The sequence below is a fragment of the Cryptotermes secundus genome, unplaced genomic scaffold (genome assembly GCF_002891405.2).
Source record: "Cryptotermes secundus unplaced genomic scaffold, Csec_1.0 scaffold537, whole genome shotgun sequence".
NCBI lineage: Eukaryota > Metazoa > Arthropoda > Insecta > Blattodea > Kalotermitidae > Cryptotermes > Cryptotermes secundus.
In genome coordinates, this window is record NW_019740661.1 from 1,176,396 (window position 1) to 1,202,883 (window position 26,488).

The following is a 26,488-nucleotide window of genomic DNA, read 5'->3' on the forward strand; positions in this document are numbered from 1 at the left end:
GAGCGGGAAGAAAGTGAGAATGAGGAAGAGGTGGACAGTGCTGCTAGTAAGAAAATATCACATGGTGCTGCTCTTAATCATTTGGAATCCTTACTAGACTATCTCGAGAGTGAAGAGAACAGTTTATTAAGTGACAAGCTAATATTACATAGGCTTCATACGGATATCCGTCAAAAGGAAAATGCCGCGAAAAAGCAAACAACAATATTAAATTTTTTAAGTGTTAAGTGTGAATATTCGTCAAAGTGTTGGATGTTGTTGAACACTGTGATTGAAATAAGTAATTCATACTTCAGCGTAATGTAAAAAAAGTATTAAATATGCCATGAGATGACATAAAAATGAGGTTGAATAAATTTAGATACAGGTAGGCCTATAGTATTATGAAGGTACAGTATTACAGTACTACTTTTAATAACATTTGTGTTAACCAGGTTTTCGATTAATTGTGATTTCCATCCCCACCATTATCCCAGATAATCAAGAGTTGAGTGTATATTCTTTTGCATTCTAAAAATTGTTATACTTTGGGGTGAGTTACCCCAAAAGGGTCAACCATAATTTATAATAGAATTAAGATAAGAGTGATAAACCATTTTTAAGGTATTTATGGACGTATATGGTTTAAGCAATCTTATTATGTAGCAGACTGCACGTAGTTTAGAACTAATATACTCAGTGTGGTATTTCCAGCTCGTTGTGTCATCAGTGAATATTCCAAGAAATTTAATATTGGATATAGATGTAATTAGTTTTTTATCATACACAATTTTTATTTCAGATTTAGGATTTTTATTTCTAGCTGTAACTTGAATGTAGTGGGTTTTATTAAAATTTATAGAAAGTTTGTTTACTTTGAACCATTCATTTATACTATGAAAAGCATTGTTTATATTTACACAGAGATCATCATAGTTTGAACTTTTAACTAACAAACTAGTTAGAAAGAAAACAAAATGTATATTCATTTGTGGACTATAGATGAAGTAAGAGGGGAAAGAAAAAGCCAGAGTTTGTGAAAACAGCAATGTGGACCACTTTGTGCAAGCGGTTTCAACAAAACATGTCGAAGGAGTGCTTCTGATTGGGGGTTTGAAAGCACAGGCAGTAAAATTTTGTAATATAATTGCCTATGATTATACAGTTAAACCTTCTGAAAGACAACTTTGAAGATGGGAAGCTTTATCATCAAACATCTCATACTAGTCTTGAAAGTGAATCTGTGCCTGGAAACAGCAAAGCAACAAAGAACTTTTCTGAAATTATGTAAAGTAATTGTAGATAGTAAGTACAACTACAATGAAACAATGCTATACTACACAATGCTCCTAAACAGTTCACTGTGTCTTAAAACACTGCCAATAAAGGTGTGTAAAGGCTGACAAAAAGAGAGTGATTTCGTTGCTGTGTGTCCTCAAGACTGGCAGTCACTCAGAAACTCCAGCCACATAGAGTCTGCATGAAGAAGAAATCATGGCTTCTCTGATGACTGGAAAGGTAAACAGTGAATGTCCAGACTCAGTGACACAGAGAATGGTAGTGGTGATTACTTTGAAGTAGTGGTGCTGGAATTGAAAAAACAAGGTTATAATGTCACAATTTACTGCATATTAGTCCTGGAAAATGTAATTATCAGGCTTCAGTTTTGGGGAATGAGCAGCAGTATAATTAATAAAATATAAGGTTATATTCAATTCAGTGTGTCTTTTTAGTCATTATGTGTTCATAAGAAAAGTAAACTCGGGTTCCAAAGTGTTAATTTCACTTATAATAGTGGTCTTGAAATTGTCTGTCAAAATCTGATTTATATTGAGGTAATTTATTGTTACAGTTTTCTTTTGTGTTTTTATAAGCTGAAAGAGGAAGACAGATTCAAACCATTGCTGTGAATATACAGTTGGCTAGTTCCATGTTTGTATGCGAATATGTACATATGTACATATAATGAAGCCTGTGTTGTTACCATATTATTGCCCCAGGTTAAGTCTGATTGGAAAGCAAATTTAGACATAGCAGTTGACTATATTTGCATGCAGGTTGATCCAGTTGGAAGTGGCCTCACTGGATGATGTGTACTGGCTGGAAGACTCAAGAGCACGCACACTGCTTGGCAAAGACTTTGTAACATGGTCTGCTGCACGCCAGGCTCTGCCTACATCCAAAGATGACTTGGCCCAGTTAAAAGGAGAGCTGTGGAGTGCTGTGGTCAAGTCGACGCAGCACGAGGACGTATGGACATGGGGTGAGACCTCTCTTGTTCACAAGGGAAAGTTTGAAACTTCCAGTTATGAAGAAATGATACTGAGGTAGCATGAATCGTAGTATTTTAAGGTCATCTATAATCTTTTATGTGTAGACCAACTTTTTTTCCTTTCTCCTTTTCTTCCTTTTATACAGGGCGATGGAAAATTCGCGTGCATCACACTAAGCAATTATATTTTGCTGATTTAATGCACAAACTACAAGACATACAGTACTTACTATTAATGTTTATAACCTTACATCTTAGAAATGCAAAATCAAATAATGTCTTTACAACATATGCTCGAAATGGCTTCCCTGTTCAGCAATGCATGCGCGAGCTATTTTTACCAGGTTTGAGGCTACTTTGTGGGGCACCCATAAACTGATGCTGTTAATCGCTGTCATAATGTTTCTCTTGAGATCATTCAGTGTATGTGGATTGTTTTTATAGACAATTCCTTTGAGGTACCCCCAAAGGAAAAAATCTGTGGGTGACAAATCAGGCGAACGAGGGGGCCACAATCCTTTTGAAATGAGACGGTCACTGAAAAACTCATGCAAGAACTGCATGGTTTAATTAGATGTGGCACTGCCTTGCTGCAACCAACACTCATGTTCATCAACTTAAAGAAGCACAGTAAACTGTGTAATGATGTTTTGGTACACTGGACTGTTCACTATTGTTTCAAAGAAAATTGGGCCCACTGTTCGACACCGTGATACAGCACACCACACTCCAATTGTCTGACAGCACAAGGGCTTTTCATGTAACACATGTGGATTTTCAGATGACCAAATCCTATTGTTTTGACTGTTCATGTAGCCACTAAGTTGAAACCACGCTTCGTCAGTGAAGAAAACCCGATCAGACTCTTCAGTTCCGTGGTTACCACAAAGAAAACTCGTTGTTCTTGGGAAAACAACATGTCTGTCATGCAATAAACAAAGCTGTACTGCAGACGTCATATGACCAATACACGGCAGATGGCGTTTCTACTCGTTGTTAGTACTCCTACGGTACCATCTAGCATGAACATGAAATTGCATTAATGGGAAATCTCTGTAGGTCAGAATTGCATAAGTATGGGAATATCTACACAATATTTTGTTGTAATCCTCTCAGACATACAGCTGTATACTGTCTACAAAAAGGATGATAAATACATGTGCATAGTTTGCATATAAATTTTAAGCATCTTGCTTAAACACCCAGTTGTTAAAGAATTTCACAGGTCTTGTAGAACCTGAAAGTGCATCATTATCAGTATTAAAGCATACCATTTGAATCAGTCCTTCAGTTGAATCCATTTCATATCCTATGATACCTTTCATTCTCATAATATTGTTTTACCATTACCCTCCTTTCTAAGCCTTGGCCTTCCAAATGGTTTCTTTCAGTCAGGTTTTACTTAGGTGTTTCTTACTTCTCCATGCAAGTGAATAGAAATTTATTCTGTAATGTTGTGCATTTCAGGACATGTGCTTGTTGTGTCTGTCAGCGTGGCTGGGCTCGTAACCCTAGCTGCCATGACTCAGCCTGCACTAGCCCCCGAGGCAAAGCACACATTGCTGCAGTATGTGACAGGGAAGTATCTGCTGCCTGGAAACTGCAAGGTCAACTTCGAATGGGAGGATCCGCAGACTGTGGGGGAGACCATGACCTTCACTGTCAAGGTACATGTCTCTGTGATCTGAGTCTTGCCTCCTTCTTCTTCTTCTTTCCAATTCTGAAGTACATTGTTTCCCTCATAGTTTTTCAGCAGACTAGCCAAGAGAAGTTCTTTAGCAGGAAAACTTCTTAGAGGGAGATGCAAAAATTAGGTTCCTTTTTTTATAATCACCGTTATATTGACTTTAGACTCGTTATAGCTATGGGCTGGATGGCTGAGGAATCAGAGTTCAATTCCCAGTGGGGGCAAGAGGTGTTTCTCTTCTCCATAGCATCCAGACTGGCTCTGGGGCCCACCCAGCATCCTGTACAATGGGTTCCAGGGGCTCTTTTGCTTGAAGTAAAGTGGCCAGTGTGTGAAGCTGACCATACACATCCATCTCATACCAAAGTGAGGAATGGTGGAGCTATACGTCTGCTCCCCCAAATGCACAACTGACATTACTAGTGCCATGTGTATTCCCAAATAGACCTTAATAATCATCAGGAAGCAAGCTGATAAAATGAAAGAAAGTTGTAAAAATGCAATGAGGATGGAGCTACTAAGACTGTACAAATAAGGATGTCAATTATGGAGAAAGGGGAAAGGGTGCTGGCTTTGTGAATGGAGCATAAATACCAACATGCCATTTATCTATTCATGGTGATCATTTACCCTGTGGAAAAGAGCTTGTTTAATGTGGTGAATGCTACTGATCTTTCACTGCCAGTGCTAGGTGTTGTGAACATTTCTGTAATCTTTAAGTCCACTCACTTGGAGCATTCATCTTCTACAAGGGAGCCTGCCCAACATGATCTTGCTCCTGTATGTTCACCCCTGCCAGCATCCCCAGGGACTTTATTTTTGACAATTGTGAAGTAAATAATGCTAACATTAATAAAAAAGTTAACAGACGTAATTATTTTAAATTTTTGGTTTCTTATTTCCTGATTTTGGAACACATGCCCTGTTGTACCATGTTTAAATGTAATGTTCTCTTGATGATGGTGTACCACCTTGTGAACTGGTGAGCATTGGGGAGCTTTATGTTGCAAGTCTGAGGCAGAGGACCAAAATTAAGCATGTGAAAGAAGTCCACCTGTGCCAGCATATTCTGCAGTAGTGAATACTGTAGAAACCATGTGCCAGTTCAGTCAGAGTGTGAGTGATTTTCAGAAATGAGTGTTTGGGAAGTATGTACATTTATTACAGGCCTGACTCTGAAGTTGGCTAATTCTGAATGTGTATTTCAAGAAATGATGAGGTAATTAACAAAAATAGTTGATGATATAGACCTATGTTGCATATACAGACATCGCTTGTTTTCCTACAACAAATTAAGTTTGAATTCTGAAAATGTATCTGTATAAAGTAACTGTCATTCACTTCCTAACTGTGATTTAAACAGAAGCTCCTTTGATTTTCTGTGAGTGATGGCTTACCATTAGAGAACCCACGCTGTTTTCAATAAACACTATTACCTCACATCAAAGTCGGAGTGTGGATGGCAATAGGAAGTGAATATGTGTTTTACACATTTTCACATGAAACAGTGACATAGCAGATTCATTGACAATTTTATGGAAACAGTTACTGAGGGAAAAATTATGGAAACCTAGTTGTTTCAGTGAGACCTTACATTTGCACATGCAGTGACAGGGAGCAGGAAAGCTATAAAAGATTTCTTTAGTGATTGAATCATTAGCAGTAGTATCTGTCCACTATGATTGCTGGATTTCTTTTTGCCATCCTTATTGTAGAATAACTGAAATGGATATTTTTCTTACTTATTTTTTTATTCATAATCTCTTTGCTTGTGACTGCTCTTGTGGTTATTTGTAGTATCATTGTTGGACATTTTTATTTCAGTTCTACCAACGTAACGGACAGCCATATCCAATCTGTGACACAGACAACCTTTTTGTGGAAGTGACAGAAGGTGCACGTAGAGTTGCTACCTTGTCTGAGCTTGGAGGCACTGATCCCAGTGCTGCCAATGTTGCAGTTGTGAAGTTTACTGTTCGACATGCGGGGCAGTACAAGATATCTGTGATTATCGGCAGCTGCCACATTCACGGGAGTCCCTTTGTTAAGACGTTCCTTCCAGGCAAGTTATTTCTAAGAGGGGAAATGTGGGATCCATGGTAGGGTTCTTTAATGTTCTAAATTCATTGTTTGATGGCTCTGATACATTATTATTACACTAAGATATGTTTGTATGTATTTTTATAATACACTTTTCATTATTAGTATACCATTTGTGTTCCAGAACATTAAGTTCAAGCTAGCAGACTGTACCGTTCTTACCCAAGAGAAGAGCTCTGACTTGTTTAGTTTCAGTCTGATTCCTACTAGTAGTGGAACTGGATCCATAAGAATGTAGTTAGAAACATAGGGCATTGGTATTGTCACTCCATAGTCATATAGTTTTGAAGTTGTGGATTTGAATCCCAGAGAAGCTTGAGAATAATCATTCTCAGAATAGCAGAAAGAATGTATAACCTTGCTTTTTCGGTTCAGAATCCAATTTTTATAGTTCTCATATAATTTCAGCATTTTTAAATGAGGTGGATGCATCTATTCTCTTGAATTGTTTCTGTAACTACAAAACCAAAATCCATGATATAATTCATGGTTGTGACAAAGCTACTTCTTTTCATCTCCAGGCCTGTCTGGTGAATGAACCTCTCATTGTTGTAATACTGCTTACTTTTCTTGGTAGTTAGATTTCTATGGCTTTTATAAACATTGTTACTACTGATAGAAATTTATTTGCAAGAATAATGAAAGCTACCAACTGGAAGGGAAGTTGCTCTCTTTTTAGAAGCAGCAGTTTTCCTTGTAGAAATCCTGTTATAATGTTGAGTAATTCCAGATTCATTGGTAAATTTGGTAACAACAATTAAGTGGATTGATAAAAGTTTCAAATGTTGTAGAAAATATAGTATATTTTAATGATAAGCTTATTTTTATGATAATTTTAGTGATGGTGTGTTGACTGATTGTTTAACTGCATTCATAGAAGATCTTTCTTCATGATATTAGGTGTCAGCATTAGAAATTTTGTATGCAATAAAATTATTAGAAAGACTGTGAAAATGACCTGACAGAATCTTCAGTTGCTGACCTATAAATACACGTACACTTCTCTCTCCTCAGGGCCCCCCGACCCGAACAAGTCTGTATTTGTGCGTCACAGCTCAACAGTGGTTTGCACTGCAGGAATCCCTCACTCACTTGCTATTGAGCCACGAGATGAGTTCAATAATCTGTGCTTGTTCCACTCTGATGAAAATCCAACGGAGGGTTACAATGTGGCCATCACTCAGGTAACAGTTCGCCAGAAATTTACCTTCATGTGTTTGAATTTGTTTTATCAAATGGTAGATATGAATACTAATTGCTATGATTTCAATGACATATATGAAAATGATCATAAAAATTATACTATAGTTTTCAGAGATCTAGTGCTGTACAAAATTTCAGGTTCCTTGACACTGATGGTCATACAGCCAGTTTGTTTGCTTTTAAAAAAACACTTGTCAGATTTAATTAAAGTATTCTGATTTTTCCATCCCTTTCCCATTGTGATATAAATACTAACCAGAAAATTCAGAAAGGTCTAATACCAAATTCCACCATTGGACACGGTCATGATCCAGTTCCATCCACTTCCAATCCTCTTGCTTCCTTAAGATCAAGATAGATTTTAAAATTATCTGCTCATTTCATCTCAGATCTTAAAATTATCTGCTCATTTCATCTCAGTGCACTTTCCAAATTTTCCCATCAAAAGTTCAGTATTCATTTCTTGTCTCAATTTTATTATGCATTTGGCCATTTGTAACATCCATGAGTTCAGTACCCTAAGAATAGTAGGCAACCTATGCATACAAATCATGAAGCTCCTTCTTTCCCTTGACTTGGAGGATAATGTCAGCATGAAAGTTCCTGCAGTTTGTGTGACTGTACTTGTCTTAGTCTGATAAGTGCACATTAGCACAATATTTCCCTATGCATGATGCTCACAATCTTGCAATACTCTGGGGCAGGAGGTGTAATGTTTGAAATTGGATGAGGATGAAGTCATCCCTGTGCTTTAATACCATGCCATGAAGACATATGGGAAATTATGTGAGAGTACACTTCATTATTAAATCCATTTTTTCATAAAATATAATTATGTCATTTGGTTTTAAAAAAATGTTGCCTTTCTATGTACTTAGGATTAAGACTATCAGACCTTGTCAAGAAAAGTTGGGCTATCTTCCTTTCAGTTGTGTTACTACGAATTGACAAAATCCTTGTGTTAATATTCTGTGGCCACTACACGTATGTTTCTGGCACTGACTGAACCCTACATCAACTTACTCTAAAGCTGCAGTATATTAAAGGTTCCAGCTACATTTGTGAAGTACAATTGATATTCTGGGTTTTCAGACTTTATCCATCATCCTGGATAAAGTCCGAAAAACCCAATATCTCTGTGTGTTATACGCCATTGTCAGAATCCTATAGTCACTACAATTGATATTGTTACCATTGTTATATATATTATTATTACAGTAGGGTCTTATTGTACCTTCGATTCAGATATACCACATCTTTGGCCATGTCCCCCAGTAAGATTACATATGTTTCATGTTATACACGTTTCTGTGAAATTATTTGTTTAAAACATATTGTGATGTGTTGCGCTACAGTAATAGGCAGGTCAACCCCGCCCCCGCCAGCGGTGACATGGCAGCTCTGGCCACGGTAACGTAGCAGGTGAGTCAGCGCTCCCNCGCACTGTGACGTAGCACAGTTTCCCGCTGTTATGTGGCACCGCTTCCTACTGTGACATGGCATGCAACGCCGCTGTTGACACAGGCAACAGGCAACAGAGAACAGAATAAAAGCCGGCTGAGCAGCAAGTTGGAAGTTAGTGTGTGATCAGGAGTGACACAGTTGGAAGTCAGTCAGCAGTCAGTCAGTCAGTCAGCAGTGAGAAGTTAATGTGTAGCGGCCGCCGAAGACAGTTAAGTGTACCAGTCACCGAAGTGAGTTCGCAAGGCAGCAGCCTACGAGTGGAGTTAGTTATGAGTTAGCCAGCGGAGAGTTATGATTTGCCCAGGGAAGAGTATGCAGTCTAGTATTTGTAATACTGCAGATAGCAGTAGTTGTGAGATTGTAAACTTTGTGATTGTATGAGCGAGTGTGGAATAAAATTCACTATATCCAATACAGTGTGAAGTTATTTGTTGTGTTATACACCCAACACATGACAATATGATCATGTTGCAGCATCCTTTGCTATAGTGTGCTGATACAAAGGATGAAGTGAACAGGCTGTATGTTTCTGTTTTTTTCTAATCTTGGGATTATTTTGCTCAAAGAGCAATTAGCAGGTTGCAGGGCAGTTGGAGTACTCTTGCAAAAGCTAGGCTAGCAGGGGTCAAGCCTGTAATATCATGAGTCGATGCCCTGTAAGCCAAGAGGAAGAGGGGTAATCTTGCTCATATGTAAAATTATATATTAGTTACATGTATATTTATACTACATAAATGTTTACCTATAAATTCAGGTGGGAGGAAACCTTGCTTACTTATTATTAAAAATTAGAGACTTCAGTAATATTCATATGTGTGTCTGTAACCACTCTTGACTGTTTGATAAACATACACGTTTGGAAAACCATTGTTAATTGTTGAATATGCTGTATAAGTTTGGAAGTGTACACATAGCATGACAGTTTGTGTTTAATTATCTCAAAAACTGTAAGAATTAATGGGAAAAATATAATGGACATTCAGTATGTTTTTCTTTCTTCTCTACAACTTTTGTTTGAAACATTTTTCATTCTGATAAGTATTTAATGAGTTATGCTTAAGTTGCATGCATAAATACATGTGGCTCTTCATGTTAAATGTCTGTAATTTTTGTCTCATTTTAAACAATTGGAATGTGCTGACAGATTTTGGTTCAGCTCAGTATTGGGTTCCATGAAAATCTGTTTCGTGATTCCGGAGTTGTTTGATGCATTCAGCTAGATGGATGGAGCAATTTTACTGTGTTTTATGCAGCATTGCAATGTACCTGAAAGATGCATGCATGTTTTAAATCAAAGTTTTATGTTTTTGACTCCTCTTCTTCCTACCTAGTGGACAGTGGTTTTCTTCCTACAACATGAGTAAGGAGATCGGGGCCTTTTCACTGGGACAGAATGTATGGGGAACATTACCTTACCCTAGTTTAGAATTTCTGGTCCAACATGATGATGTTGCACACAGTGGACAATCTGCTGCACTATTTCTGCATGATGCCTTGGTTCACAGATTGGCAGCCCTGAACCTGTGCTATGCTCAGTGACTCTTGATTATGAGGAGACCAGCCATCACATCAATCTTCAAGTGCAGTTCCCCTCAGAAGGCTGTTTTCATGCTGCTGTCTCCTACAGGGGCATTGAGCTACATAATGGAGACTTTGATATCGTTGTACTGAGTGGTGAGTGCAAGTCACACTGGGAGAAACATTTGTACCACACATATCTTTTAGCTAATTGGAGAACTGTACAGTTGCCAGACAGATCAGTTTATTTCCACTACAGAGATTCATAACTAATCATTATTGTTATCATCATCTAAGGGGTTTTTGACTTATGAGTCGTCATGTTGCACCATTCACCTTTGGGTAACTTCCTTTTTATATTTGTCTCCAACTTATTTCTTTTGTTTCTGTTTCTTCTTATTCATGGTCCTTCGCTTCACTTTTGATCTACCAGTGGGTCATCTGACTATTCCAAATTCTGAAGCCACTACAGATATTGTCATTGTCGATTTAGTATATTATTATATATGAAGCCAATTTAATATTGGTTTCTGTGATATTTCCTCTAAACACCTGCTTCCAAGTCCTCTCTCTTATCTTACTTCAGTATCAAACATTGTTTTGATTGTTGACAGCAAGTGATGCTGCACTGGTGCAGAAAAATGTTGCCTCGAAGAACCACAACATCTGCTATGAAGCAAGGCTGGTGGGCATGCAAGGTGAACGACTTTCCAAGCCCAAAAAAGTGTTTTGTTATGTCTCACCAAAACAGCTGACTGTCAAAGAGTTCCTGCTCAAGTTCATACCAAAGAGACTTGTCACATTCCGGTTGTGCCCTTCTACAAAGGTGAGTGCATGGATTGAAATGATCTGAGGTACTAAACATACTTTCACTTCCTTGCCCTCTGATTCTTTCCATTACATTGCACTTATTCATCCTTGATGCATTTGATGCTACATAACATCTGCAGCTAATTCATTGTCATGAAATAGTCTACAGCTCACTCATTCATTCATTCATTCATGCATTCATTGACACTGAGGTTTCCAGATGAGCTGTAGTTTTCATCACTTCCTTGTTACGGATATTACATTCTATATCTGAACAGCCCAACTTGAATGTAATGTTGCGAAGAGTTTTCCCTGTACTTAATTAGTTAAGCATCATACCATGAACGCATATGGGGGATTGGAGGTATAGCTCCACCATTCTTTACCTTGGCACTAAATGGAGATCAGTGATCAGCTTAATGCCCCTACTGCTTTACCCAAGGGGAAAGAGCCACTGGTAGACATCGGATAGGAGGCTGGATGGGCCCGAGAGGTGGTCTGGATGCTAAGGAGAAGAAAAAATCCTTGCACTACCAGGAATTGCACCCAGACTCTCCAGCCCTTAGCCCATTGCTATACCAACTGAGTTATCCTGGCTCCACATTTTTGTTGTTAACACTCAAAATTTGGTTGCTTGTAGTCATTAGGAGGCAGGTTGAAAGAGAGCTGCGATTCTGTTGCAACACGCATTTTACTCTGTAGATGAATATGTTATTAAATTAGCAGAATATGATATTTGAGTTTGTATTTATGAATGTATCTGTAATACATAGTAGCATGCAAGAACTCAGTTGACATATTCATGTTACTATTGCATGTGTATGTACGATTATGTATATAAGACCTGTCATATGTCAATAGTTTGACTAAAAATTATGGATAAAATTGAATTGAATTGAAGAATTTTTTTGTTTCAGTTCCATTTCCAGAGCAGCAGCAATAACAACCAACACAATCACCCCTCATTCATTGTGGACGATGGCTGTCAGCCTAAAGTGGAGCTTATAGCTAAGGACAGGAATGTCATTGCAGCTACCTTCATTCACTTCTTGCTCAAAAACATAGGTAGCGTGGGATAGTTTTTTCCTACCACATTATTTTTAATCTCCAGTTTTGCATATTTGTCCTCAATTTCATGGCTTAAAAATTCTGCTGATACTGCAAAGCCTGGCTATCATAAGAACTGGTACCCAGCATGGGACCAATCCTACTCATATAATTGTTCATATGTAAAAAGTTTGTAATAAATACTGCATGATGAACATCAATGAGATTGGTGTTATATTCCAAACATTTTAAACTGCTGAACAATTTTTGTCATTGAAATTGCTGTTGAAAACGCACTTTAAAATAATCTTTAATCTAAAGAGGACACAAAACATATGGGGATAAGTCAGTATTATTGTCATCAGTTAATGTTTCAACAAAGGTGAGTTCTCTTATGACAAAGCTCTCTCCATTCTTCTAGATCCTCCCTTACCTTCTCTCATTTGTTTTCACCCTTTTGGTCTGTCCACCTTATCCCTGTGTATGAATGACAGCATCTAATTAAGAGTTGTTTCTAAGTAGATGAGTGTATGTATGTTCAAGAAAATCTTTTAACTCTGTAGTTCAGATATTGCTACCAATGATGGGAGTTGAATTATTCCTTGTCATTTTCAGATCCCAGTGATACTGTCTTCCAGACTCACTGGCATCTTGTCAGGTGATGAGCAGTGTCAGCATGGAGTGTATTTACAGTGTTTAAGGGACTTTCTGCCTCCATCCTCAGGAACTGACACAATTGAGGACATGATTTTTCTTTCAGAATTATTTGGTTTTCAGACTTTGACCATTGTCCAGTGTTCTATAAACTAGAAAACACAGTGTTTTGGAAGCTGGTTCTGTTTCATCCTCAGGTGTGGCAGTGGGGAAAGACACCTACTCTGTTCTGTCCCTTAGAAAGAGTTAATCTCAAACACTGGAGCTGTAAAGGGTAACCTAGGGCTGTGACTCAGGCATTTAGCTAGGTGTGTGTTGAACAGATTGGCTGCACTATCAGGGCAAGTTACACAAAACGTGCATGGCACATATATCTCTTTTTCAATAGGACTAGTTGGCAGTTGCAGAACACAGCATTGAATTAGGAGAATGACATCAAAGATACCACAGTACTGGCTAAAACTGCAGGGTAAATAGATTTTCTGGTGAAAGAGACCATTGAGATCTGGCTACATCTTGAGAACTGTAGAGATATGTGACTCACTCTAAAGTCAGTCCTGGAACCTGGCGACCAGTGTACTTCAACATAACAGAGCCAAGAATGAACAGCTATTAGGAGCCATGGGAAGAAGAGTTAAAGCAAGTGTCAACATCCACAGAATATTCCAGGTTAAGTAACACAAAGAGTGGTTAAGGTAAAATGTGTGCATGCCTGCCTACCTGTGTTCAAGGTTTTCCCAGTGGCCCACTCTCAGACAAGAAGACTGGTTTCCATGACTCACCAGCATTTATAGACAATGAACAGTCATGTCACCTGTCACGTCAGCCCATAATGATGGAGGCAGACACTCCATTTGCTGACATAGCAAATCACCTGATGACAATTAATTACACTCACACATCATGAAGACTTCCAATCTTATTTGTTCCCCATCTCTTTGTTACTGTATCACATCTGGAGTTGAAACAGTACCTTTATGTAGTGTAAGGTAAGACAGACTGAACCATATCCTCTCTTACAGGTGGATCAGAGACTTTCAAGGACAAGCAAGATTTCTTCTACCATGAGGTACGAAAGTATCACCAGAAACACTATCACGAAAAATTGCAGATGAAGGTGAACAGGGAGAAACTGCTTGAATCTGTGAGTGATTATCACACATTTATTTAAATTCATTTGTCCTGAGTACACTGCAGTTAACCATATGACACAGACTTCAGTGCCAGAAAAGGAATGAACCAGTCATGGATTCCATAGTAATTTGCTTGTCTCCAATCTAAAGCCAGTATCCATACATGCACAGAATAGCCTCCTCTACCATAATGCCAATCTAATTTTGTCAGAGTGTATCATATTATGCAAACAAGGCCCTAGGAACTATATTATGGCAATATATTTTTATTCTATATCTTTCACTTGGTTGTATAATATTTGTTTGCAGTTGTGAAGCCACCCTTCTTATTGTACTCTTTTCCATTTGCTACAACTCTGAGTTTGTTTTCTACAGACTTTCTGGTTCACATTGTTACCATCTCATTCCCTATTCTATCTGTGCTAGCTGTATCACTGCATTGTGGTGTGTACAACAGCCCCTTTTGGTTTCTATCTTCACTGATAGATTTGTGCAAAAGATGTATATGTCCATGTTGTTCAGTCTTGCATATTGGTCCTGCTGAAAATATCAGCTGAAAACCATGCACATAGGCAGAGTTGGAGAGAGTATGCAGGTAGTACATATTTGTGGGACAGAGAATGTATAACTTAAACCATTTCATATTCCTGTTGTTTGAATTTTAACCATCCTCCAACCACAAGATTTGTCCACTTGAGGTGTAGCGATAAATGTTGGGATTACCGTAAAAAATGAGCAGGAAAGAATATGGAAGGGAACACCAGAAAACTTTGTCAGAATAGCTGATCTCTGGGTCAGGATTGAAATTTGTAACCTCTTGAATATGAAGCATGAGTACCAGCCTCAACCTCTTTTGAGGGGAGAGTTGGAGTAGCTTAGACTGTGCATCATCGAATGGAGGGGTGATACTCGTAGGTGAATGATGAACTGGGAAGAATGTGGAAGGAAGGGATGAAGGTCTAATGAAGACACTTCCCCAGCATTTACCCAAAACGATTAAAGAAAACTGAAAGATCTCAGTCAGGACAGCAGGTGTCCCAACTGAGATTTAAACTGAACACCTCCAGAATATGAATTCAGAGTATTACTGCTATGCCAGCTTACCCCCTCACAGAGCCATGACGTTCAGTTGGTCCATATAGTGTTTCCATATTTTAATACCGGAATTTTAGAGAGAATGATTTATGTAAGATTTGAGGTTTCCATCCTGGTTACTATGAAGAAAGCAGTCTTCTGGGATGTGGACCCCCTTCTCTTCCTGCTCTTATACAGTTTATGACTCGACGTTACTCTGTGAGCTCATGCCGGTTCCTCACTTGTGGAGTTTCTTCTTTTTTCTTCTACCCTGAAGATGCAGGCGATACGTTCCTCTGAAATGTCGGTTAACAGAATATCTACACAGCACCACATCCCAGAAGACTGCTTTCTTCAGAATGATTTTATCTTTGCATTTTTTGTGTCCATGATTGCACCTGTATGTTATGTAATAATCCGCAATACTACAAAGCTGGTGTAGTGGTAATACCCAAGACTTCTCTTTGAAAGGGACCTAGCTTGAATGAGAGTGTTTTTGTGGTTTTCCTCAGTTTGTCCAGGAAAATATGGGATATGGGGCTACCACCTTGAAATCAGCCACAATGACCACCTCCTCCCTGATCCTAGTTTGCACACCATTTATGATCTCTTTCCACCTCTGTTATGTAACCTCTTAAATATCATTAAATAGCTATTAATTAACTTAAGAATCATTTCAAATTCTGCTTATCTGTCACACCTTTTTATACACTCTCAACTGAAACATATCTCTGAATCTCACCACATGCACATGAATGGTAAGAACTTCATGTCCAGAAAGGTTGTAAATCCCAAAAGTGTGGCAAACATTGAAATCTCAGATGTTTTCCTGAGAGCAAAATTGAAAATAACAGAAGCTTAAAAACTAAATTATCAAATTTTATGGTTAGACACAGATTGGTTCAAAAGGATGTTAGAATGAAACTGAACAATTAGTTAGAGCTGGAAGTTGAAACAATAAATATGCCAGTATCTGCGGCTACATATCAAGAATGGAATTGGAGACATGACTGAGTTTGTGTGTAAAGGTGTCCCTGTGCTTAGCAAATTAATTACTGTGCCATGAAGGCATGTGTGGGAGTGAATGTATAGATACACATTTTCTTGACCTTGGCATTAGCTGGAGATAAGTGGTCAGCTTCACACCCCAGCCACTTTACCCCCAGGGAAGGAGCCCATGGTACCCATTGGATAGGAGGTTGGGTGGATCCCAGAGCCGGTCTGGATGGTGTAGAGAAGAGAAAATTTTTGATCCTACTGGAACTTGAACTCTGACCTCTTGGTCGTCCAGCCCGTAGCCATTGTCTATACCAACTACAGTATCTGGCTCCTGAGTTTTATATATGTGTAAAAAAGTAAAAGTAAAGTAATGGTGTCCTTGTAACAGGCCGTGGAGGCCTGTAGGGTTGTGAGATGTTGAGGTTCCGACATTTTCTAGACAGTTGGCTCATAGATGGTGGTAAGGTTGTCAGCCTTATGCGCCAGCTGCCCTTTACCCCCAAGAATATACCTGGTACTCATTTCTGTTAGAGGCTGAGTTGATCCCAGGGCCATAGTGCACCTGGAAGGATGAGTTAAATTGAAAAAATCCACCTCATCAGGATTCAATCCTGTGACCTTCTGGCTTGTAGCATAGTGCCTCAACCAATTATGCTGCCACCTGTCCCCTTTTATGTATCTGTATGTTCATGAATTGAATATTGGAGGAAATAAAATGTAAAAGAACAAAAATGCTATGTTTTCAAGTACTTTCAATAAAAGGAAGTGAAATTTGACATGTTTAGTATAATGTACTCTGAAACTATGTGATGTAAAGTCTGAGAGTAATATAAAAGAATAAACAGCATATAGTCAGGAGTATTTTGCAGAAAATTCCCAAAGAGGTCCAGATATTTCACACCAGATTTACAGATGTGTCATCTTCTCAATGTTAAATTTCTCATCAACCAAAATAGAGAGTAACATATTTTATACCGGTGGATACACATTGCCTGAGTGCAGGTTTGCAGAACAAATCTAGATAACATACAAACTGGAAATAACAAATGTTTTCAAGTGTGTGTATATAAATTTTCCTTTCCAGTCTATGAAAGCAACAAAAGGCTTCTCAGTCAGTGACTGGTGTCGGAATTTTGAAATCACATTCCAAGGAGAGCAAGGTAAAGCGGCAATTATCTGGTCAATATATGCAATAAATGAAATTTANGACATGACTGAGTTTGTGTGTAAAGTTGTCCCTGTGCTTAGCAAATTAATTACTGTGCCATGAAGGCATATGTGGGAGTGAATGTATAGATACACATTTTCTTGACCTTGGCACTAGCTGGAGATAAGTGGTCAGCTTCACACCCCAGCCACTTTACCCCCAGGGAAGGAGCCCATTGTACCCATTGGATAGGAGGTTGGGTGGATCCCAGAGCCAGTCTTGATGGTGTAGAGAAGAGAAAATTCTTGATCCTACTGGAACTTGAACTCTGACCCCTTGGTCATCCAGCCCATAGCCATTGTCTATGCCAACTACAGTATCTGGCTCCTGAGTTTTTATATATATGTAAAAAAGTAAAAGTAAAGTAACGGTATCCTTGTAACAGGCCGTGGAGGCCTGTAGGGTTGTGAGATGTTGAGGTTCCGACATTTTCTAGACAGTTGGCTCATAGATGGTGGCAAGGTTGTCAGCCTTATGCGCCAGCTGCCCTTTACCCCCAAGAATATACCTGGTACTCATTTCTGTTAGAGGCTGAGTTGATCCCAGGGCCATAGTGCACCTGGAAGGATGAGTTAAATTGAAAAAATCCACCTCATCAGGATTCAATCCTGTGACCTTCTGGCTTGTAGCATAGTGCCTCAACCAACTATGCTGCCACCTGTCCCCTTTTATGTATCTGTATGTTCATGAATTGAATATTGGAGGAAATAAAATGTAAAAGAACAAAAATGCTATGTTTTCAAGTACTTTCAATAAAAGGAAGTGAAATTTGACATGTTTAGTATAATGTACTCTGAAACTATGTGATGTAAAGTCTGAGAGTAATATAAAAGAATAAACAGCNCGGCAATTATCTGGTCAATGTATGCAATAAATGAAATTTAACTTCTAAGTTGACTTAAGAACTGTTGTTTAACTTGTAATGTGTGTTAGGTTTGGACTGGGGAGGAGTGCGCAGGGAATGGTTTGAGTTGACATGTGCGGCATTGTTTGATGCTCGGAACAGCTTGTTCACGAGTTTCTCGGACAACAAGCAAGCTCTGGTGCACCCAAATCCACAGCGACCAGCCCACCTGAAGCTGAAGCATTATGAGTTTGCAGGAAAACTGGTCGGAAAGTGTCTGTATGAGTCAGCACTTGGAGGCTCATACCGTCAGCTGGTTCGTGCTAGGTTCACACGCTCATTCCTAGCACAGATCATTGGTCTTCGAGTTCATTACAAGGTGAGAAAGATGACCCTGTCCTTCTTGTATATTTCGGCTTCACCTGTATTTTGGGTCTATGACTTTCTCATATGTTTGTCCTTAATTTTGAAACATTCTTCTTGCAGTATTTTGAACAGGATGATCCAGATCTCTACCTGAGCAAGGTGAAGTACATCTTGGAGCATGATGTGGAAGAGATGGAACTGTACTTTGTGGAGGAAGAATATGACAAGTTTGGTCAAGTCATAAAGGTTAGTCAGAAGGCTGATCAAACAATCTTATTAACTTACTATAAATAAAGTAATTACCTAAGGTTATTAAACAAAAAAAAGTTTCTGAGAACAACCTATAACTCCTGTTAGTACTTGCATGACATGTAAAACTGTACTTTAGCATTTTATTCCTGGGTTTTAGCCTGAAAATACAGGTATGAACTACTTAACAGCTGAGAATGATGAAAATAATAACATGGGTCTTTTTTCAGCATTCTTCACTCAGTGTGTGGCCTGTTATTTAATAAGAGGATTCTATGGCCATAATGTAATGTAACATAATATAAGACTCTGTAGTTTGTATGGCCATGAGCAAGGTTGCAGGAATTGAAAGACCTAGTGGACAGTATTTTAATGCAAACACAAAGGGACATCGAGAAGCAACATTTCAAGGCAGAGTTCATCGTAAATTTTAATGTACGGGGTTAGGAGCTATAAATACCCTGTACTGCAGGACTTGCAGCCAAATTTGAAATTGGCGTTTTAACTAGTAATGGTATTAGTGTAATGTGTGTATCTTGGGAACTATTCATCATCATCATCATCATCATTTGCAGTATTAGGCCTTTTGAAACCTGTTACAGATATTAAAAGCAGACCTGTTCTGTCATTTAAGGGGTTATCACAAACTTATTTGAAATCCTGTCAGTGTATTCTTTCCAGTTTCATTATTTTGTTCATATTCTGTAAATTCTGATATTTTATAAATTCATAGTTCCCTCTTAATTTCTTTTGTGGCCCAAAGGTGTGTGTCCTGATGTGCTGAGGAAATACATTTCTGCTAACATCAGTCTTCTCTCAACAGTTCTTATTATCCATGATATATTATTTCAAGATAGTCTTGGTTTATCAGCTGTTATATAAATTTATATTCTTGTATGCCTGGAAACTAATGTTGGTTTGAAGATTTAATATATGATTCCTGCTTGTTCTGACAAAACTTAACAGTTCTTACATTCAAACTGGTTTCTCCTTAATAAAATAAAAAATTGATATTAATACTTCTACCATCTTATCCTGGGTTGGTCATTTACTGGTGATTTGTCCAGACTGTGTCATCTCGCTATGATGAGATAAAAATATTTCTCCTTCAAAGTACTCTTGATCACATAGTTTTGCCCTCTCACTAGATGGTGCATATAGCTGTCTTTCATAATTGGATGTATGTACAATAGGTTGTATGCTAGTCACATGTGATGGTCAGGTTCAGTATTCTGTATGTTTTGTTGTGTTGAGAAACAGGTTGTAGAGTTGGTGCAAGGAGGAGCTAAGGTGCGAGTCCAGAATAGTACCAAACATCAGTATCTGGATGCATTGGCTCAGTACAGGCTTGCCAACAGCTTCAAGGATGAAGTGGAGCACTTTCTCAAAGGACTCAATGAACTCATACCAGATAACTTGCTCAGCATATTTGATGAGAATGAACTAGAGGTGAGACAGCATTAACACTGATACAGCAGTAATGTTGGGCCTTACATTTATGGCTAGGTTTCACAGATGATCCTTTCCACTGAGGTTTCCACTCAAGATTTTGTGGGCAAATTGTATTTATCAGTGCATGTCATGTCCCTCTCATTTCAATTTTTTTTTGCACTAATAATACCATATAAAGAAGGTTACTATGAAGTTATTTCATTTGCTGCTACTTAATCTCTTTTGCATCCATATAATCTTCTCAGCACTCTCTTTTCCAGTACCTTCAATATCCATTTGTCATAAATGAGTCTTGTTCTTCTTCTCCTTGATCATTGCTTTTTAATTCTTCCTCCTAACAATACCCCTTGTTTTCAGCCTCGGTTACCTTAATCCCACTGATACAATGAATAAGTTCCAACTTCGTCACCACCATTTAGTTGCTTAGTTTTGTATTTTTGACATGTCATTCCCAGTGAAGCTTAATAAATATCAGCGTTTCTCTAGGGTCTTCAGTATTTATTCAGATAACATCCCCAGCCCATCTCAACTGACCAGATTTCGTTATATTGACAATAATCTGAGACATTAAAACTAACGTTATGATTACGGCTCTTTGTGATAACAGTATAATTAAATTTATAGCTGGTTACTAGCTCATTCATTCGTCATTCTTGAACCATGCTTGTTCTTGCAGCTGTTGCTGTGCGGGACAGGCGAGTACAGTGTGGCTGACTTCAGGGCCCATCATGTGGTGAATGGAAGTTCCTCAGAGTTCCGGCGCATTCTGGACTGGTTCTGGACTGCGGTGGCAAACTTCACGCAGGAAGAGATGGCTCGTCTGCTGCAGTTCACAACAGGCTGTTCACAGCTCCCACCAGGTGGCTTTGCAGAGCTCAGTCCACGCTTTCAAATCACAGCTGCACCCACATTTGGCAACCTGCCCACTGCTCACACTTGGTAAGTACTACAAATTCTGAATGGTGATCACCATGTGTCATGCAGATAGTTAAAATATGAAGGACAAGCACATCATAATTTTGGTACAGGACGTAGAAAGCCCATTGAAGCATGTGTCCAGTAACATTTATTAAGAATTCTAAAAATTCACCTTACTTATTTTAGACACTGGGCATGTTAAAAAAAGTAAAGCTATCCCTGTAACAGGCCATGAAGGCCCATAGGGTTGTGAGAAGTTGACGGTCCCACATTATCTAGACACTCGGCTCAAAGATGGCATGTTATACATAGCTCATAAAGAAAATATCCACATTTACTATTGTGACTTAACATGTATAGTAAAAGCAGAAAAGATAAGCACATGGATGAGACATATACGGGGTATAACTGAAAGGTGTAGTAAAACTTTAGGTACCAGTTCCACATAAACTTAAAATTAAACTCCATGGCTTCAGTCCGCAAGCGAACTATACTGATGGAGCGACCTCCGCTTGTCGGCAAGGTTAGTGCCAACTTTAACATGTAGAGGGTGTCACGTGGTCAGTGCAACAGATCCCTGCTGGCCTTTAATTTCGGTTTTCTAGACCAGTTCCACATACCAGAACAGAATATGTTCATATCAACATGTGTCTGGAAACATTTAATTTGTGAGTTATAACTGAAAGAGTACATTTATAATAAGGGCTGAAAATGTCCTCCAAGAGATTCAGTGCATGCCTAGACATGTCTCATCATGGATCGCTGCATCCATTCAAAGATGCTGGCATGATTGTGGATAGTCCAGCAGGCATCCACAGTGCGATGGCGAAGTGCCTCTTTGTCAACAGGAACTACATACATAAAAGTTTTTAGGTGTCTTCACAGGTAAAAATTCAGGGGACTCAAATATGGTGAGCAAGGAAGCCATGCTGTGGTTCCTCCTCTACCTACCGTTTGGTCATGATAGAAGTTATTGAGAACATCTTGCACAGCATGGCTTAAATGTGCTGGAACACCATCACACATGTACCATATTTGTGCTCTGACTTCCAATGGTACATCTTCCAATAGCTTTGGCAGATTGGATAACAGGAAATCTTGGTAGTGGTTGTCTATTAGCTGATGTGGTGAAACATACAGGCCTACCAATCAAAGACCAACATCAGAGTTGATAATAACCATTGATGGTGGAGGATGTGTATGTATGTATATGACGAGTCCTGTATCAATGTTNAATGTTTCCAGACACATGCTGATATGGACATTTTTTCTCATTTGGTATGTGGAACTTGGGGTCAGAATTTTCTTACACCTTTCACTTACACTCTGTATAGATACATACAACACAGCATTTGAAATTTCCACTGTACTATAGATCAGATGCCAGCACAGACACGAATTCAGATGATAATACATCAGCAGCTGTTTTAGAAGCACAGCATATGACACTGGTACACAAGTAAATAGACAAAAGTCTCTCAGTTAAATAAGTAGCCTAATGTTTTTGCTCAGCAGCTGATTATGCTGGTGAATTAACTCAGTGGATCACGTAACTGTTTGATTCAGGAGCTGTCTCTCAATTTGGCACTGGAATTTGTGTTTTGTATTTTATGGTATCACTGTCTTATGTGTGCAATGTTTTATTTGTCTTTCAGAAATGCTGAGGACAAATTGCTAGAACAGAATTGATATTGTGTTTTTAGTGAAATTTGTTAAGAATGCCATTAATGAACTGATATGTGTTGTTACGGGATTTTTTCTTAATTGTGGCTTCTAAATATGTGTGCATTTCATATGACTGGCTAGGTAAGTAAGTAAGTAAAGGTATCACTGTAACAGACTGTGGAGGCCCATAGGGTTGTGAGATGTTGAGGTTCCCACATTTTCTAGACAGTCAGCTCATAGATGGTGGCAAGGTTGTCAGCCCTATGTGCCAGCTGCCCTTTACCCCCAAGAATATTCCTGATAGAGACTGAGTCAACCCCAGGGCTGTAGTGCAACTGGAAGGATTAGGTCAATTGAAAAAATCCAGTGACCTTACCGGGACTTGAAGCCGTGATGTTCCGGCTTGCAGCAAAGTGCCTCAACCAGCTACACTTCCGCATACCCCATGAATGGCTGGGTGTATTCATATGTCTATCTCATTATCATTATGAACTATCATCACATTGTTCTCTATACGAGCATATAACATACAGAAAGTTCCTAAACTAGGTCAAAAAAGAAATGTTGGCTTAAGTTACTCACTTTTGGTTGCCATCTTCAAAATAGTCTCCTTGGAAATGTATACAGCGATCCCATCGTTTTTCCCACACTTCAAAAGCATCATGGAAGTCAGTTTCCTTAATGCTGTCAAGTACCGCTTTCAATTCTATTTGGATGTCAGACACTGTTTCAAAACGTCATCCCATCAGTTTCATTTTCAGTTTGGGGAACAAAGTAAAATCACAAGGGCTGAGTCCAGGGAGTAGGAAGAATGGAAATGGTAATCATGTTGTTGTTAGTCACAAACTCTATGGTTTTCAGGGATGTATGGGCTGGCTCTTGGTCATGATGCTGGACCCAGTTGTTGCACCGAGTTCTGGTCTTTTTTATCACACATCTTCTCTCAAGCATCTCAAAATGTCACAGTCAAAGTCAGAGTTGACAGTAGTGTTAGGAGGAACAAATTCATGGTGAACAGTCCCCATCACATCAAAAACAAAAAACAATGAACTCTGGACCTGCCACGCCTTTTTAGCTCTTTGTAGTGTGGGCTCTTCCACTGTGATGATTGTTGCTTTGTTTCTGGATCATCACTGTAAATCCAACTTTCGCCACCCATTATGATTGTAGAGATAAAAGTTGGGTCATTGTTAGCCATCTATCGTAGCTCAAGACATGTTTACATGTTACTGCTTTTTATCATTTGTCAAGAGTAGGGCAGCAAACTTTGCAGCAATGCAGTACATGTTCAAATTTTCATTAAGATCTCCTGGAAAACTGCATAAGTGATCCCAGCTGTGTCTGTGAGCCCATGGATTGTTTGGCAGTGGTCTTCATGAATGAGTTCTCAAATTTTTTCAACATTTTCTGTTATTTTGCTGGTGCTTGGTCGCCCTGGACTTTCATCATTTTCAACTGACACCTGACCGGCCTTGAAATATAAATGCCATTCAAAACTGCTGTCCAGATTAAAGAATGTTCTCCAAAAGCCTCACAAAGCATTTCAAGGGTTTTGGTAGCAGATTTACCAAGCTTCACACAAAACTTGATGCAGACACTTTGCTCAATTTTGCCATCCATTGCAGACAAAACTAAACACAAAGTCAAAAAAGAACTCGTGGATAAGGAGTGCGCATTCACAGTGCGGTATCATATGGCAGACTGATGCAGTACGCTTTTGGAAGTGTGACCTTGGCCTCCCCTCTCATCTTCTTTCACCAAGGCAGTTACAAAGGCTGCACCATACCTCAAGCGGTTAGTTGCTGGCTTCCCACTGCGGCGGCCCGGGTTCAGTCCTGGGTCTGGTCAAGCGGGATTTGTGGTGGACAGAGTGGTGCTGGGGCAGGTTTTCTCCGAGTACGTTGATTTCCCCTGCCAATCTTCATTCCACCAAATTCTCCATCATCATAATCACCCGGGGGCAGGTGACAGTCGGGCAATCAGTGGCCGCCATTCTGAGTGGACCCATTTGGACTCCACCCCCCACTAAGCGAATTTAAAAAAAAGCCGTTACAAAAATAACAGTCCAGGAAATTTTTGATAGAACCTATATTCCATCACTGCAATAAGGGATGAATTACATACATAATGTATGAAGATTTCTGGTAAAGAGTTTGCACCCATTCCAATCCCTTCAATTTATTTGTAATGTGTATTTTAATGTTCTTAGTATTTTTTATTTGTTATGTTTTCCAAATTATGTATTTCATTGCTTTGTATGTAACTATAATGTCATAATATTTGAAACACCATTTTTGAGGTTTCATGAACTGAGATACATATTGCTAACATCAAATGAGCAAGACCATGTGTTTGTGTTATATGAATTTTTATCACCTGAGAGTAATATATATCTTGTGTTGAAATTACTGAAGAATTATTAGTGTTCTGTGAGGAGCCAGGATAGTGCAGTCAGTATAGTGATTGGCTACGGGCTGGGCTGCAACTGAAGGTTGTTTACAGGTTGTTGCCTAGAAACGCTCTGGCAATCCACGGTACAGTACTTAAAACCTTGCACATAGCATTATGCACACTGTATTAATTTATAGTGACATTCAAAATGTCAGAGCATGAGTCCATGATATAATTATATAATAATAAATGTTAATTTGTTGTCTTGACAGCTCTCCCTAATTTGTTCAGGAAGTTAATTCATCAGGTTTCAGTCACATTTTCGGTTAACTCACATACTCGTTTTACTTCTCAGTGAATAGGAACAACATTCACATTAACATGATATGGAACATCTCCTGCATTTGTGTTTCAGTTTCAACCAGCTGTGTCTGCCTGACTATGACAGCTATGAACATTTTGAACGGGCATTACTTCTTGCAATCAGTGAAGGGACCGAAGGCTTTGGAATGATATGAGATTCATATAGCTCAGTATATAGTGTAAGTACATTCAGAGGTAGGAGCTAGTTGCAGAGTTTCTTGAAAATATGGACACATTATTACCACTTGTCCTCTTTATCTTTATGCACACCAGAATGTACAGCTGGCTGTACTTACGGCCTTCGTAAGTGCACAATGCAATGAACATAGCAATTTATATTACATACTTGTATCTTCTCACATGTGGGATGAATTTCATTAAAGGAATATTGCCCTGAACTGCAATTATAGAGGGCTGTTGTAACCTGGCCATCCTCACCATTGTGTGCACCCCATGTTTGTTTATTTGTTCCATGCCATGTGGCTGTCAAGAGAAACATGATGATTAATGGACCACACTTTCCCTAAATTCAATGTTATTTGTCTAGGTTACACTGAAACCATTAAATGTTTGTCATTATTGTATTTCAGTTTTATGTGTAATTTAGAATGTGGTGCAACAGTGCATTATTTTGTCAATGTGTGACACATAACTTGATACTTCATATTTCTACAGTAACATGAATGAAACTCTGGAGTTAATTTAATCTCAGTTGTATCCTGAACAGTCATATGTATCAGGTTCAAACTACGAGGGGCAGTCAAAAGTTCCCGGAATGGTGGTATAGCACTCTAATGGTAGGACATACAACAGCACTTACCTAATCACCTTCAAAGTAGGACCCTTGCGCTCACACACACACACACACACACACACACACATGCTCCATCGATTCTGCCATTGTTGGAAGCAGTGGTGGAAGGCTTCTTTTGGAATCTTCTGGAGCTCAGCCATTGCATTCGATTTGATGTCCTCCATGGTTTTGAAACGTGTCCCCTTGAGGCCCATTTTCAGAGTAGGGAACAGCCAAAAGTCACTCAGAGCGAGATCCAGAGAGTACGGTGGTTGAGTGATGACAGGAATGTTTTTCTCA

The 26,488-nt window shown here is 38.9% G+C and overlaps 1 protein-coding gene across 5 annotated transcripts in view; it reads left to right on the plus strand.

The window, feature by feature from the left end:
• The window catches only part of LOC111872526 (apoptosis-resistant E3 ubiquitin protein ligase 1), a 61,000-nt gene extending 34,775 nt beyond the window's left edge, over nt 1-26,225 (plus strand). For all 5 annotated transcript variants that reach the window (XM_023866532.2, XM_023866533.2, XM_023866531.2 and 2 more), the window contains 14 exons: nt 2,037-2,242; nt 3,719-3,918; nt 5,763-6,000; nt 7,053-7,222; nt 10,211-10,379; nt 10,838-11,049; nt 11,951-12,098; nt 13,757-13,878; nt 17,025-17,100; nt 18,081-18,370; nt 18,478-18,603; nt 19,867-20,055; nt 20,735-20,997; nt 25,448-26,225. In XM_023866532.2, the coding sequence (XP_023722300.1) occupies nt 2,037-2,242; nt 3,719-3,918; nt 5,763-6,000; nt 7,053-7,222; nt 10,211-10,379; nt 10,838-11,049; nt 11,951-12,098; nt 13,757-13,878; nt 17,025-17,100; nt 18,081-18,370; nt 18,478-18,603; nt 19,867-20,055; nt 20,735-20,997; nt 25,448-25,550 (2,512 nt within the window). In that variant the 3' untranslated portion in view covers nt 25,551-26,225. The remainder of the gene's footprint in view (nt 1-2,036; nt 2,243-3,718; nt 3,919-5,762; nt 6,001-7,052; nt 7,223-10,210; nt 10,380-10,837; nt 11,050-11,950; nt 12,099-13,756; nt 13,879-17,024; nt 17,101-18,080; nt 18,371-18,477; nt 18,604-19,866; nt 20,056-20,734; nt 20,998-25,447) is intronic.
• Nucleotides 26,226-26,488: the final 263 nt, after the last annotated feature.